This window comes from Lissotriton vulgaris, chromosome 9 (genome assembly GCF_964263255.1).
Source record: "Lissotriton vulgaris chromosome 9, aLisVul1.2, whole genome shotgun sequence".
NCBI lineage: Eukaryota > Metazoa > Chordata > Amphibia > Caudata > Salamandridae > Lissotriton > Lissotriton vulgaris.
In genome coordinates, this window is record NC_141697.1 from 565,302,791 (window position 1) to 565,318,692 (window position 15,902).

General features: G+C 44.8%; 1 protein-coding gene across 1 annotated transcript in view; it reads right to left on the bottom strand.

Annotated features, from left to right (window-relative positions):
• Positions 1–15,902, bottom strand: part of LOC147691810 (maestro heat-like repeat-containing protein family member 2A) — a 70,828-nt gene that overhangs the window by 21,011 nt on the left and 33,915 nt on the right. The window contains exons 5-6 of the mRNA XM_086936686.1: positions 9,605–9,724; positions 8,481–8,579 (exon numbers count right to left, since the gene is read on the bottom strand). Of these exons, the coding sequence (XP_086792812.1) occupies positions 8,481–8,579; positions 9,605–9,724 (219 nt within the window). The remainder of the gene's footprint in view (positions 1–8,480; positions 8,580–9,604; positions 9,725–15,902) is intronic.

The following is a 15,902-nucleotide window of genomic DNA, read 5'->3' on the forward strand; positions in this document are numbered from 1 at the left end:
TGAGAAGTATTCCTGCTATATTTCACACAAACTGAAGTGTAATTTAATTGTGAATCCTAAAAGTAAAAATACAAAGAAATTATTTTTATAAACCAGTACGTATTTTTACAACAATTTGGTGTAGCGTTTTCTTTTTGAGTGCTATTGCGTGGTTTTACTGTTGGGTGGTTTGCAACCTTTACACAGTGCCTCTGTTATGTTAGTCTTGCCCTAGGCCAGGCTACCCCAGTTCCAACAAATGGCAACTGCAGAATTGGAAATATTGCCTTGCTTTAGATTAGACCAGGTTAAATACTTTCCTAGAATGTATTACACCCCTGACAGGCTGTGGAGGATGGGGAGTGACAGCAGCCCTGAATGTCTCAGTTGGGGACAGGCCAGAGGTTCTCTTATGCATGTGGTATAGGAATGCCGGTTGATTAAGGTGTATTTGAACCTGCTTTTCTCCAACCTAGAAATGGTATGTCGATTTCTGATAGCACGCAACCCCATATTGGGAATCATGGAATTATTCCACGGATGGGATGGGTAAGAGGGTAAAACATGATGGCTGGCATAGGTTGTGTTTTGGCTAAACGTCACATAGCGGGCCATTGGGGATCCATGGGGCCTCCCCAATCTCAAACCGGCTAAGAGGGATGGATTACTGTTCGTTTTGAGAGAGTTAGAGCTATTGACATTGTAAATGACAATCTCTTATACCTATGTGTCTTGGTTTGGAGTGTATTGGATGTATGTGGTGTTAAGATGTATTATGTGGTTTGTATTGGAATTGTTAGTTGTGGAATTGTGTGGGATGGAATTGTATGGTGTATTTATGTGCTGGAATTAAGTGGCATGGTGAATAGAAAGGGGTGAAAGCTGCACAGAATAGATAGAACGGGGGATACACAGGAATATGTAGTATGTGCACGAAGTGATGATTGAATTTGAGATGGAGGAGCAGAAAGAGTGTGTGAGAAAGAAGGGGAGAGCAAGCCACAGATGCATAAAGAGGGAGCACATGTGTACACAGAGTACACCCGAAGAAGAGGAGCAGAGCGTGGGTTTGAGGGATGGAAATTGTTTGAAAAGACCAGGAAAGAAACTGTGCTGGAAGACATGAATTGAACCATATGAGAGAGGCAAGAACAGAGTGTGAGAAAGCGAGAGAGAAGGGTGAGAGAAAGTAAGAGACAGAGCGAGATGGAGGTACGAGTAAAAAGGACCCATATGGGGGAGGCGAGAGTTGGACCAGTACAGAGAGTGAGGTGGTACAGGAAAATAGCCCCTTCACAACTGGGCAAGTTCCCCTGCTATGCTGGGGGGTGGGGGGGGGGGGGGGGGTAGGCGCACACAGCACCCTCGTGCTTATGATGAGCTCAGCTCGTCATGAGCCACGGTGGTCCTGTGCTCACCCGTTTCTTTAGAACGCTCGCACAGCAGGGGAATTTGCCCAGCATGCGAGCGTTCTAACGGTCATGACGAGTTCAGCTCATCATGAGCACACGAGCACCGTGGCTCATGACGAGCTGAGCTCGTCATGAGACTCGAAGTGATAGAGTGGGAGGGAGTACCGGGAGTGTGAGGGAGAGATTAGGGGGCAGTGGGTGTGTAGGGGAGAGGTGACAGGGCTGGTGATAGTGCAAGTGAGAGATGTGGTAGATTGGAATTCTTTGTTGCAGAATTGTGTGGCGTGGTGTGAAGTTGTGTAGTGGAGATATGTGGCATGGTATGCAGTGGAATTATGTGGACAAAATTGAAGAGCGACGATGGTGGCAGCAAATGGGAAGCTTATGGGCAGGCGTAAGCCCATATACTAGATGCAGTACATCTCAATTTGAGACAGCCAGAGACTTAAAAAACATGACTTCATCTAGCTGTGTAGTTTATCATCAGAGAGATGCTTGAATAGCGCTACAATGCTTTGCCTGTGCCAGCGCACATGTGTTCTCTTCCGTGTTCTCAGAGTGAGGCAGAGAGCAAGCTAGAGCGACCAAGGAGATATTGTCGTTTATGAATCGGTGGTAGCAGTATGCCCGACAAAGGGATGTATGATGTTACAACGTATACTTTTACAACGCCTACCTTTACAACGCAATTTTTACACCGCAACATCCATTACAACGCATACCATTACAACGCATGCCATTACAACGAATTCTTTGAAACTACCTTTACAACGCATTCCACTACAACGCATACTACATTTACAACGCATACCATTACAACGCATAACATTACATTGCATGTAAGGTAAGTATTGGATAGTGTAGGGGTAAAAATTACTATTCTAACTCCAGGGGGTGCAACAGTAGGCTAAGTGTTGGATAGTGTAGGGGTTAAAATTACTATTCTAACTCCAGGGGGTGCAACAGTAGGGTAAGTGTTGGATAGTGTAAGGGTAAAAATTACTATTCTAACTCCAGGGGGTCCAACAGTAGGGTAAGTGTTGGATAGTGTAAGGGTACTATGTGTTGTAATGCTATGCGTTGTAATAGTATGCGTTGTAATGACTGCGTTGTAATGGCATGCGTTGTAGTGGTGTGCGTTGTAGTGTCATGCATTGTAATGGTTGCGTTGTAAATGCATGCATTGTAATGGATGTTGCGTTGTAAAAGTTTCGTTGTAATGGTAGTGCGGTGTAAAAGTTGCGTTGTAAAGGTTGTTTGCCCTGACAAAGAAAATGGCTGCGTGTGCTTTGGCCACGATATAGGGGCAGTGAACAAAATTGTAAATGCAGAAATTATGAGTGCTAATACATGTGCAACATTTCATTATGCCCTTGGGACAATGCCCACAAAAGCAGCACACGTGTACAAAGGTAATCCTAGGAAAATCACCTGTACATGCAATTACAGTATAATCCCATTTAAGAAAAGAAACATATGTATTAGGTTTCTTCAGATCAGATAACGATTGTAAAATGACTTCCACTGTTGCCAGAATGCTTATAGTGTGGTTACATAGGGTTTGCCACTCATTTCCATACACATGCCAACCTTTTCACCCACATTTACTTTCTAAGAAAAATTGCTGATGTTCACATTTTATTGAACAGGCGGCACACGGAGTGAGAAGCTGCTTCAGTGTGTGCCACGATATGCACTGAAAGGCCCTACCTGCAGATTGCCCAGGTGGGCGGTGGTCAGGGACAATTGCTTGCACTTTCAGTTCCACTGCAGTGTGGGGGGTGCAAGGTCACAGGAGTTAGAATCAGAGAACAATTAACAAGATTAGCCACAAAATAATTGAAACAAAGCCCCCAGCAATTTGCAACAACCCCAGCTGCCAGGGTGCATTATGCAAATATCCAACACGATATCACTATGCTTCTCCCATCTTTGAATAATGCTGAATTACCACATGCAACAACATTTACCACAGTTGCCAGTTCATCATGCTCAGAAAGAAAAAAATGGAATGTAGCAAGTTACTGTTCAGAGCATGCTTTGTGAAATACACCCTGGCCTGCGACGAAGGGCCTATGTGGGATGAAACACTGGTGGGTCTCTCAAAGGAGCGTGGCAGATATAAATAAGCACGTGGCTTAAAACACATGAGCTAAAAATATGTGCTTTTGCATAGTGTGCCGCCCCAGTGAAATTTTGGTACTTCTGTCATTGCATCCATATATATACTACAGCAAGTAACATTGCATATACATCAAGCCAGGGCTGTCTGCTTTGTCAATGGTATGTATTTCTGTTGGTCTTTTCTCTCTCAAAGGGTGGATTTGCAAAGATTAGTTTAAATAGGCCCTCTCCTGTTTTTTCCTGTGTTTAAAGAGGGATATTCAAGTAAATTCCTTGCCTTTCCCTCATAACTATTTTTTCAGCGCAACTTCTTTTTAACAACATTGGCGTTTAACAAAATGCATGTTCCAATACCTCGATTATTATTATTAATATTTTGAATTTGTAAGGTGCACAGTGTGAGAAGTTGGCCTGGTATTTAATGCTCACTAATTCTTAGTGATCACTTTGTACCATGCCAAGCATCCCTTATGATGATGGTTGTAATTCAACCTTGTAGACCAGTTATCCTAGTGGTAACGTGGACAAAGCAGTCTTAGGCTAAACTCTGAAAGGCATGTGAAGCCAGCTGTTATACCATACACAACCCCCTTGAATACCAAATGAAAGGGACACCACACAGATATATATTGAAAATATATATTGATTTATTAACTATAAAATCCCCTGGACTCTTTATGAGCACAGAAGCACAAGCGTTAAATCACAAGACAGTTTAAAATACACAAAAGTTGCACAATATGGATGAGCCCTAGGGGCCACCTAAACCATATACTAAGAAAGTGGTATAAGAGATACCAATAGGAAAGTGAACAGGCCTAGGGCCTTGGGAATCGCTGGAGCTATTCGAGACTAGCAGTGACTAAGTCGGGAGAGGCCCACGGGACTCGGGTGCAGTGTTCAAAGTGCACGCACTTTCCAATGTAAAGTCTATGGTGCGTAAAAAGTACAAAGTTAGAAAGTTAGGAACCTTCCGAGTGACCTACGGAGCTGAAACTTAAGACACAGGCCCTTGAGATGTGTACCAGTGCAGGAGCACTGGCGGAGCTGAGTTACCTCACCCACAGGAAGCGGGTGCACAGGGTCGAAGTAGTGTCGGGTTTCGTCATGCCGGTCGATGGTGCTTGGAGCTGAAGATGCTGCAGGCGGCTCGATATGAAGAGTTCCGGTGGATCCAAGGGTGGATCTGAAGATGTGAAGACCTGAAAGCAGAGGGGACAGTGTTCAAAGTCACTAGCCAGTGACTACCGTGGAACCAGATTGGAACCAGGCGATGTTGGGTGCAAACAGGCGTTGTCGGGTAGCTTCTTTCTGCAGCCACGTGGATACCCGGGGTCGAGGACGTCCAGGAGTCGGTCACGAGCTGTCCCACGCAGGCTTCTCGCTGTTGGCAGTATCGGCAACTTGATCGGAGCAAACAGGCCTTGGCAAAGGCAAGCCAGGCAGAAATTGAAAGATGCTTAACACTCGGACCAGCAAGGTCAGAGCGGGTGCTCCTTTTTACAGGAGCTTGGGTAGGTCTGGAGCAACCAGACCTGCTGTGTAAATCGTCTGTTTCGTTGCCAAGATGGCCGCTGACCACGTGGCTAGTGGCGGGGATGGCGCGTCGAGTGGCACAATGCAAAAGGGCCCCACGCAGATCGTGGAGATGCTGGAGGGCTGATCTTCGGTGCAAGGGCTGCTCGGTGGTGGGGGTTCTCAGTCCCCACAGCACAATGTCGAGGATGCCTCAGAAGCTGCGCAGTCAGCTTTTCAAGTGTCTTCCAAGAGGTCCGGTCCCACGTCACTCGGTGCCTCCACGGGTCCCTTCTTTGCAGGGGCTGTGGATCGGGCTCTGAGAGGTCTGGGAGTCTGGTTCTTGTCGGGCTCTGGGCTCGGGCTCCGGCGGGAGGCGGCGGCAAAGCAGACGTCGAGTTGCTGGTTGGTACCTGTTTTCACAGGGTGGCTACTCCTAGGCCACAAGGGAGATTCTTCTTCAGTCTTCTGTGCAGCAGAATGTCGAAGTCCAGTCTTCTTCTTCGTGTAAAGTTGATTCAGGATGATCTGCTGTGCAATGGCACTGCTCCCACTCTTATTCCCAATCTGAGGGGTGGATCACCTACTAGGTCCCTCCTCTGGGAGGAACCAGGAAGGGGAGTGGTTACACCCCCTCTCCTTTGTCCAGCTCCTCGCCAGGACTGGGGCTGGAAAGCCCCAGAACCGGTTTGGACTGGCCTATGCACGGGGACACCTTGTGTGCCCCAGCATGTCTGATTCTTTTCAGTCCTGTCCTACCCAATACACAAAACCCTGTCTGGGGTGGTGCTCGCACCTCCCAAGGCAGGAAACCCTTTGTCCAGGCCACCATCTGCCGAGTTTCGGTCAGCAGGAGGAGGCCAGACTCGTGTCTGTGGTGGCAGCATCCATTTTGTGATGCTGAGGCTCTGTTTAACTTTAACCGGGGTTAAGGCTACACACATGTCGTGTCCCTCTAGAAGGGTGGAATGCTATCCCCGTCGCCAGAATTGGCGAGGGGATAGTATTCCAATTCGTATGACACCTTACTCGACATGTTTTGATAAGGCCAAACCAAAGATAGCAAATAACCGCAAGGATTATAATGCACTTAAGAGTATATGGTATGGCAATATCCCGGAACAGCTTAGGGAGTGGTTCCCGACAGCTGCAGACAGGCTCAGCTCATGCTAGAGCACCATCTCACATATTTCCAAGCACTCTGCCTCCAGGATTGATGAGGCCTTCCATAGGAGTGGCTGATAGGAACATGTGTGTCCAGTTTAGGGTTAGGCACAGACATACTGTACCTAAGTAAGAGGTGATTACACCAACTTACCCCAGCTGAGTGATCAGCCAGTTGTGTCAAATATGGAGGCCAGGCCAGGGGTGGCACAATACATGCTGCAGCCCCTGGTAGGCCTTGGATACACCTATGCCCTGGGCACCTATGGTGCACTACTACAGGGGCTCATAAGGTGAACCAGTTCCAATTCGTAATGCACCTAAAGTGCATTGGCAGTAATTTAGAGAGAGAACAGCAGGCTGTGGGTCTGATTAGCAGGCTCACAGCCACATTAAGTCAGAAACCAGTGAAGCAAAAAGCAAAAATTTGGGGTGACCATAGGATAGCAGACCCTACTCTCCTACACACAGCTACTCCAAGAGGTTTCCCGGTGTGATTACGCACTGAAAGAATTTCTTCTAGCAAAACAGTTGTTACGTAAAAACGTATTGTTTACATGTAAAGTGCTTAAGTGCCCCCGGACAAAGTTTGCTCTATATAAACTGACAGATTAAAAATCAGAGAACAGCATAACGTGGCCTTGGAGTGCCCTGGCTGGGGAATATGTCCTTTTGTGCAGCAACAGCATGTAAGAAGTTGCCTTGACTGTAAAAGTATACAAGCGTATGAAGGGTAGAAACCTTCTCTAGTAGAGGACAATGAAAGGTAATTGTATTTGTGGTGAACACTGTAATGATGTACTCTGCATTATATTAGAAAGTGCCTTTCTGATCTGCACAGTGTGCTGCACTGGGAAAAGAGCCACACTCCCCATCAGCAATGAACATTAGTTCTTCAAGCAGAGGGATCAGAGCAGGCATTCCAGGGAAAACAGGAGTCAGACAAAACTGAGGTTTCTGCCCGGAGGGTGTCAGCAAATAAAGAGCCCGATAGGGAGCCGTCCCCCCACATGCTTTTTAGAACAGCTGGTGCACCGGCAAGACCCAGCCCACTTAAAGCCCTGGGCCTACATGATATTTATTTGTGCCTGGGTTATTAATTTATTAAAAATAGTGTCTTCAAGACATGTGGCAACGCTATGAAACGACAAAAATACAGCTACAAGACCTATAAATGAAAACGTAATTTATTATTATTACGGTGTTCACGCTGTTAAACATGAACATGTGCACAAAGTCAAAGGAGGAGACCAGAAAGAAAGTACACAAGTAAACCGAGTGTTTCTGCGGGTGAGGAAAAAACCTGCAGAGAAGAATGCAGCCCTCTGCAGCTTATACCCCAACTTTTCCTGTCTTGCTTGCAGCCACTCTCAGTCCCATCTAAGATCTCATTGCCGGGTCTTATAGGCAGGCTTGCTTCCAATGAGATCTGACTGAGCGCTCCGATTTGATTTTAATAACTTGGAAGCAGTATTTTAGCCAACATAGCATTTGTATGCTATCAGAACTATGCTCTCAGCCCCTATAATGCAATCACACTGCAATACACTGCCATTTGTCAGGGTGGGTTGTTCATGTTGACCTTATGAAGGCCCCTCCACCTTGCCAAAAGAGAGGATTGGTAAACCTGTATCAAAACACACCAGGGTCAGTACCAGTTGCCTCCTGGCCAGGACCAGTCACTATATCAGCAGCAGTTTTGAACACAGTAAGCTGTGTGCTATGGAATATATCCTCATCCCTGTCCCATCCCTCAATGTTGCTGTATTCTGTATTCTGGGGATTCAGAGCCCAGCCTGACGTTTGCTCCTGAGCACCTCGCCACCCTTGAGTCCAGGGCCTGGACTAAGACCCGGTCTTGTATTGTACACCCACATTCCTAAATATGAGTTGTCTTGGAGAGCGGTCTTTCAGTCTGTGCTCAATCACTTCTGAAGTCATGAGTAATCCAAAGGAGGAAGTGAAGGTTGAATTACTTGTCATTAATGGTGAATTTAAGAGTTTGTTGCATTTGGTATCATAAGTGCCATCAAAATAAATTTTTTGAACAAATTTCAATATTTTTTCAACAAATGTTATGTACACATCAGGCACGGGAGGCTGCACTGGCCATCTATTTGATACATTTTTGTTTTCAGTATTGTAGACCACATAAGTCTTTAGACATATTTTTGTTTTTTTCCTTGTAAACTTTTATCTAATTTTAAAATACACTTATGCAAATGTGAACCGCTGCTGCTAGGAAAAGTTCAAAATATGACACAGAAAGAGATGCATGGTTCTTACCTGCTCAGTAGCTAAAAGGGAACCCTTGAACTCTTCAAGTACTTGACGGCATTCAAATTCATGAACTCTGGCACATGTTTGAAAGCCAATTACTATATCCTGCAAAGAATGAAAGACAACTCACAGCCTCAGGGACACATTAACCAAACACAAATATTTAGGACAAGAGATTCCATATTAGAAAGAATAGCTAAAGATGAGGTTCTTGATTGGACCTTCAGTGTTTACAATTGGCATTGGCGAATGATTCTCCACTACTAAAGCAAATATATTCAGTGCCCAGAAAGCATGATTTAAGGATACTCTTATACAACTATGCTGGAGTGTCCTTACCATGGGACTGAAGAAGCATCTTTGGACAAGAAGATAAGAGTTCAGTCATTATCTTTGCTCCGTCACTAGGTTCTTTCTTTAGTGTTTCACATAAAGGCACTGCAAGGAAAGTTCAGTTCACAAGCCTATTTTGTGACGAAGGAGTGAGATTTCTTTAGCATGAGGGCTTATCCTTTCTTCCTCAAGTCTACTGTGCAAGGATTACACCAGATTCGGCTTTGCCCTTCAATCCTTGAGAACTCCCCCCTGACAACAGGTAGAAACAGACAGCTCTGTTGTCTTTTTAGTAGGTCTCTCTGAGAGAATCATTTCAAAGCTTTTACATAGCTTTAGACCTTCCTCCGCTTTATCTGCTATATTGATTAAACTTGGCTAATCTTATTCAATCACTTGCATCTATCAGAAGAGATCACCTAAAGAGGCGCCTAACTATTCCTGATTAAATGCAGCAGTGACCACTGAACAAAGGAACTATTAGTCTAGTTTCTGCTAGTTTAGTCCTCATCTACTCTGTGGAGGGTTTTCAGTCTGATATGATTTGGCTATCCATGGAGTAGATATCACACTTATGGATGAGAGTAAGTGCTGAGTGAGGAAGGTTTCACCGGTCATCATTAATTTACCGTTAAGCTCCTGTAATGAAGTTACAAACCTGAACAATGTACACCCAGATGCTCCTCAGTCCCTTATGACTTCCTTCTCAACATGTGTCTGTTCTGGTCGTACAGGGGGACATTTTATCTCAGGGGAATAGATCTATGATTATTGTAAGAAATACACTTGGTACTTACTGAATGGTTAGGAGTTAAGATGAAGCGGGCAGATAAGAACATGCGTCGAAGGTTGTGTAAGATCAGCGCTGTATCATCACAGACGGCGAGGCACTTACCGATGCACCGGAAAATAAAACCCTAATATGGGAGTGAATTAAAGACAGTCCGAGTTCAGAATAAGCAGCAACTCTTGCCCACTCTATGAGAGTCTAACTTATAGAGGAGCATTCATCTTTGATTAAACTCTACACACGTTGTCTCTCACTTTGAAATTGCTTTTAATGAGTTGAGAGAAATGTTTATTATGTAATGTTATGTTATATCTTATGGACGTTGTAAAAATTTGTACATGGCCATGAATATGACTCAAAACAACAAAAAGGGGGAGGGGGTGGGAGCCAATAAAGGTCCTGTACCTAGGCTCAGAAAATGCTAATGCAAAAAGCAGTGGATGTACTTTTCTTCTAGAAAGTGAAGAAGAAAAAAATGTGGGCAAAGAAGCAGGAATCCTAAAAATTATTTCTTGGTACCCTCACACATCCATGAGGATGTAATGTATCTTCATTGAACTTGCTCCTCGTAGGGCTCCACAAAGGGTCGCTTTAGCAGAGAACTTTTACTTTTTTTGCCGTTGGATGAGAAGCGCTAGTGTGAGGGCGTTTTGAATGTATGGGGTGGAGAGAATGTGTATATTGAAATAAAGGGACACTAAAGCTGTTTAAGACACAACAAACTTAACTTTAATGTGATGGTTCTCCTGGCAGGATTAAAAAATCATAATTTGGTAGGGGCTACTACAGGGACATGATGTATCCTGTGAGTGTGGTCAGGTTGACATGTTAAACGACTGATGGCCCAAAATAGATCTCCGCTACTTCTTCAGGATCTAAAAGAAAAAGGGGATAAACCTACCCCTCACTTAAGACGTAAATTGCAGTGAAGGCATTCCCCTGGAGGAAAATACCTTGTTCAAAAAGTTTAAAATTGATCTTCCGACCTAGAAAATGAATGAGAAAATAGAGAAAACACACAGTAAACAAATGTTTTGAATATATGGTCCAATGCGTCAACAGACCAGGATCCCTTTTTCAGCACAGTGTCTCCTAAGGTAGATATGTTCATGCTATTGTTGGTGCTGATCCGTTACCACAACGTGAAAGAAGTGAAGCACACGCTGATGGTAAACAGTGTTTACCACAAATCTTTTTCCCAGCAGGGAATCATAATGCGGTTATTACAACAACCGCGTTGTGATTCCGCATACCATTACTCCGCAAGTTGGAACAACGACTTGCGGGGGGAAGGTGTTGGATTTAATATCCAACACCTTCCCTATTGTCCGCACAGACTGGAGTTGGAATAGAAAGTTATACTATTCAAACATCCAGCGCCCTTCCTCCGCAAGTCGCCATTCCAACTTGCTGAGTAATGGTATGCAGAATTACAACGCAGTTGTTGTGACAACTGCGTTGTGATTTCCGTGAAAAAGACAGCGGGATAATAACATACATTCCACACTGATACATCAAATATAACAGAACAGGCAAGTAGACATTGGTCTAACAGACAAAATAAAATCAATCTGTGTTGGTGTTACACAGTGTATCATAAGTGATTAGTTGTCCTCAGGTGTGAATGACGTGTCTTATCCTTTGGATCAATCTATAATGCCCCATAGGTCAAAAGCAGAGGGTAGAGCTTAGCTGCTAACTGTGGTAAGAGCAATGATACCCAACATAAAGAAACAGTAAATCAAGGGGACCCAATGTCCTTAGGGTGAAAAGAAAAGGAAAAGCTGATCGTTTTCTAGAGAAGCAACCATACGTATGTGATTTCTGCACAGAGAGTGCCAGAGACCTACCTTCCTCCGGTCACCTGGATAGAGACTCAGCAGAGGAGAAGACCTGCCTTTTAAGGTGCGGGTATTGAAGTGATTGATCTCAGGTGGGGTGCGTGCAGCTACAGGAAGGAGGGATAACAAAATGGCCAATGAGGACAGGAGAGGAGGGGCGATGTTGATCCAATAGGAGCAAGCCCCTCACATGCTGGTGTAACATAGGTATCATCCCTCAGTGGTGGCCATCTCGGAATGTGTAGTGGTCAAATGCAGCTTTCAAAAAAGAGAGTTTCCCAGAGAACCAGAAAGGATTGGGTATACACAGTATCAAAAAAGAATTTCCTTTCTGTGTTATTGACTTTTTGAGTGGCCTATGCGCCTACGCACAACTATCAACTTTTTGTGCTATATAGTGACACGGGTAATTATTTTTGCACGACACTGAGTATAAGTATAAAGTATTTTATTGTGATGATTATTTAAAATCTTACAACATTACACATCTAAAAGAAACTTTTAAAATAAATGTTACAGCATAAAATCACATAAAATTGTCATTGCGGGACCTTTACAGACAATTACGTTTTTGCAGTGATTACGTCTCAGAGTTTCCTTTCAACCAGCAGTAGGAACTTTACAAAGGATGCGTTTAGAGCAATATCGTTTGAGTCCATACACTTAATCACTGCCTGCCTGCATGTCCATATGCCGCGTGATTTTAGAGGAATCTTGAGCAATGATTTTCTCTCTTGCAGGAGTACAGGGCAGGTACACAGAAGATGTTGAATGTCTTCTTCACCCCTGTTACATAGTCTACATTTCGTTTGGGTTTCTTGAAATTCCCATAGGGGAAGATGACATAGCCCTGGCAAGGATCCAAGGGCCATATGTATCATCAAACTATTTTGCGTTTCCTAAATAGAGAATTTTAAGGAATCGCTATTTAGGAAATGCAAAATGGTATGTATGAACAAAATTGCTTTTTATTTGCGATTCCTTAAGCTTCCTTATTTGCGAATTCGCATTTTGCGAATTCGCAATTAAGGAATAATTTCCAATGCATTCCTATGGGCCAGGAGGCACATAGGAATGAATGCAAAATAATTCTCAAATTGCGAATTCGCAATTTGCTTATCGCAATTTGAGAATTATTGCAAGGGTGCAGGGGTGTCTCAAAGACACCCTGCTGCACCCCTGAAAAGAACATGTGTGTGCATATGGCGCACATACATGCCCTATGGGCATGTGTGTGCATCATATGCCACCTTTAAAAATGCCACTTTGTGCATTTCTGGAAGAATTCGCAAGTTACCATCAACTGAAAGTTGGTGGTAATTTGCGAATTCTTAAACAAAATTCGCAAGCTAAAATTGCTACATACATAGCATTTAAGGAATCGCAAATTTGCGATTCCCTAAATTCTATGGAAAATTAAGGAATAGCACAAGTTTGCAATTCCTTATTTTGGGAATGCTTCATACATTCCAAAACGTGCAAAACGGCCGTTTGTGAGTCGCAAAGGCCGACATTCTGCAAATTTCGGCCTTTGCGATTCAAAAACGGCTTGATACATATGGCCCCAAATCTTACTTTAATGAGCACCTGCTTATTTTTTTCCGTCCACAGGGTTTTCAGATATTGTTGTATCTCCTTCTTTTTATAGCCATTTAGCACCTTCCAGGGTAGCCTTATCCTTTAAAATGGATAGGTGGTCTGCAGTTTTATTAATGATTTTCTTAAATGAAGACCTGGTTATCTTAATTTCCCATATAGACATAACCCCAAATTCATTAATCGCATCTCTAAGGTAAAGAGCCGCACTAGAGTTAGTGTCCTTCTTTATTTCTCTCCATAGGAGCAATGATATCTCATTTTGATGGTCACTTTTTATTTGGTTCCAGACTTTAATAAAGTGGCCTTGCCTTGCAAAGTGTTGATTTGTTAGGCCAAACTCCATCCTTACTTGCGCCGGGGAAGCGTTCACTGGGAGATGGAAAAGCGCTCGGTATACTCTGGTTATAATTTTATTCAGAGTATCACTATCTTTACCCATTAAAGCTTCACTCCCACATGTAATAGTGGGTAAGAGTTTTGCACCAACAATGCTCAGGAGAGGACCATAGGTCAGGCTGGGAAGAGACTTCTGCATAGTTCTAAATGCAGCAGTTAATGTGTTTGCTTTCCTTTTAGCGTCAACTTTTTGTAGATGGTAATTGCCCTTTGCATCGAATAATACGCCTAGGTATTTATAGACCTCAACTTGTTCAAGCTCAATTTTATCCATGAACCATTTGCTTTTTTGTTTTATCTTTGCGTTTTTGGCAACTACCATAATCTTAGTTTTGGTCTCGTTTATAACCATTCCATTCTCTTTTGAGTAGGTATAGGTCCTTCTCATTAAGCGCTGAAGGCCCACTTTTGTGTGGCTCATAAGTATGACGTCGTCCGCATACATCAAACTTGTGAGCCATCTGTTTCCGCGGATGTGCGTTTTCTTTGTCCAATATTCCTGGTAGGTCAGCAAGAAACAAATTAAAAAGAAGGGGGACTAAAATGCAGCCCTGCTTCAAACCTTCATTTGCTGGTATCTCAGTAGATAGTGTGTGCCCGTCACCCATCCTCACCCTCACCCATGTCTCTGAGTATAGTAGGCGAATTAGCTTAAGAAGTGGAACCGGAATTCTCATTTTTTCTAGTTTTTTCCAGAGTAATTTTCGGTTGACGCAGTCGAATGCCGCATGGGCCATTACGGTAACTTGGACCCTGACACTTGATTGCTTTCCCCTTTGAGGCACCTCCGAGGCCTTTGCTGCCACGTGGCTCCCTCTTGACCATACCAACAGTAACACCACTCCGCAGTTTAGGCCTGCTTCACTAGCTACCGCGCCTACCGTATTCTGCCGGCCCTCCTGAGGTGGACTGAACCGACAAAGCTTCCCCCCCCCTATGTGGGGGGGGGCATACGATTTATCAGCCTCTTCCCGTCGGCCTAACGTGGAGTGAAGACGAGGATGCAGCTCAGCACGAGGCCTGAACCACATGCGGTCATTGCGTGGGACGTCGGTCCGCAATACAGTCGCTTCCCAAGTGCTGCACCTTACGCTGCTTACTTTTCCTTACGGGTCCTGGTAGCCTGGAACCCCCATTCATCCGGAGCCTATTGCGACAGCTGCTCTCTACCTATATCCAATCCTCCGGCCCAGCCTGAGACGGTCCCCCCCTCTTCTGTCTGAACCCTCCTACGATCTGGCGTCCACTTCTCCTATAGCACTTTCAATGGCGGGGCGCATCTTCCTGATCAAGATGGTGGTCCTTCCCAAGCTGCTATATCTCTTTACTAACATACCGTACAGCTCTGGATCCTACTTCATCCGTGCCCTCAATTCCCATTTATCTCGACTCATATGGGGTGGCAAACAGGCCAGAATTAGCCTGAAGACACTCATGTTACCTTATCATCAAGGCGGGTTTGATGTTCCAAACTTTCAACGCTATTACTTCGTTGTGTACTGGTTTCACCCTCCTCGCTTCATGGCCCACCTAGCGGTGGAGGACGGATATATGAGGCCCGTACAACCGTCGGGATATTTATACACTGCGTCGCGTGTCACAGACCGAGACCTGACCACGGTTGACTGCACAGTTCAGGCTTGGAAGCGCCTAGCAGACCACATGGAGGTCGAGTTTCTATATTCACTGTGTATGCCCCTGGCGCATGACCCAAGACTGCGCGTCTCCTGTGAAGAGATCGGCCGTAAACTTCTCACGAAATTGGCGATTCATACGTGGGGCGATCTATACCTCCAGGGACAATTTCGTACATCGGCCCAATTCTTTGGGGAGAACACCCCCTCAGTAATGGATACGTTCCTTTATGTTCGGCTTCATCAGAACGTTAAAGCGGTCACTCTCAACTTCCCTGATGAGCCTGACACCTTGGCGCCCCTACACACCCTCTTACAAACGGACACCCCAAGACATGTTGTGTCTATGCTATACAAACATGCACAGCCTGCCCTATCGCCCCCACCACTAAAAACACGCAGCGACTGGGACGGCGACCTTGACGCCCCGCTGTCGGGCGAACAATGGGAGGAAAGCTGCTCGCACACCAATGCTGTGACCTGTAATGCTCGTCTCAGACTGATTCATTTCAAATTCTTGCACCGACTTTACTACACCCCTTCCAAACTGTTCCGTTTCGGTCTTCGAGACAACGACAAATGCCTCAGATGCAAGGGCGAGGGTGCTGACTTCTTCCACCTGGCATGGACATGCCCTGCTGTAGCGGAATATTCGCACGAGATATTTAGGGCATTGTCCGACATGGTCAGGGTGGATATCGCTCCTTGTCCTAAGGTTTCCCTGCAGGGCCACATGGCCCCAGCGCTGAAATCACATAGGAAATTTTTCGCACTGGGCCTCCTATTAGCTAAACGCCATGTGGCATGTAGATGGGGTAGGGGCCGGGCGCCTAAA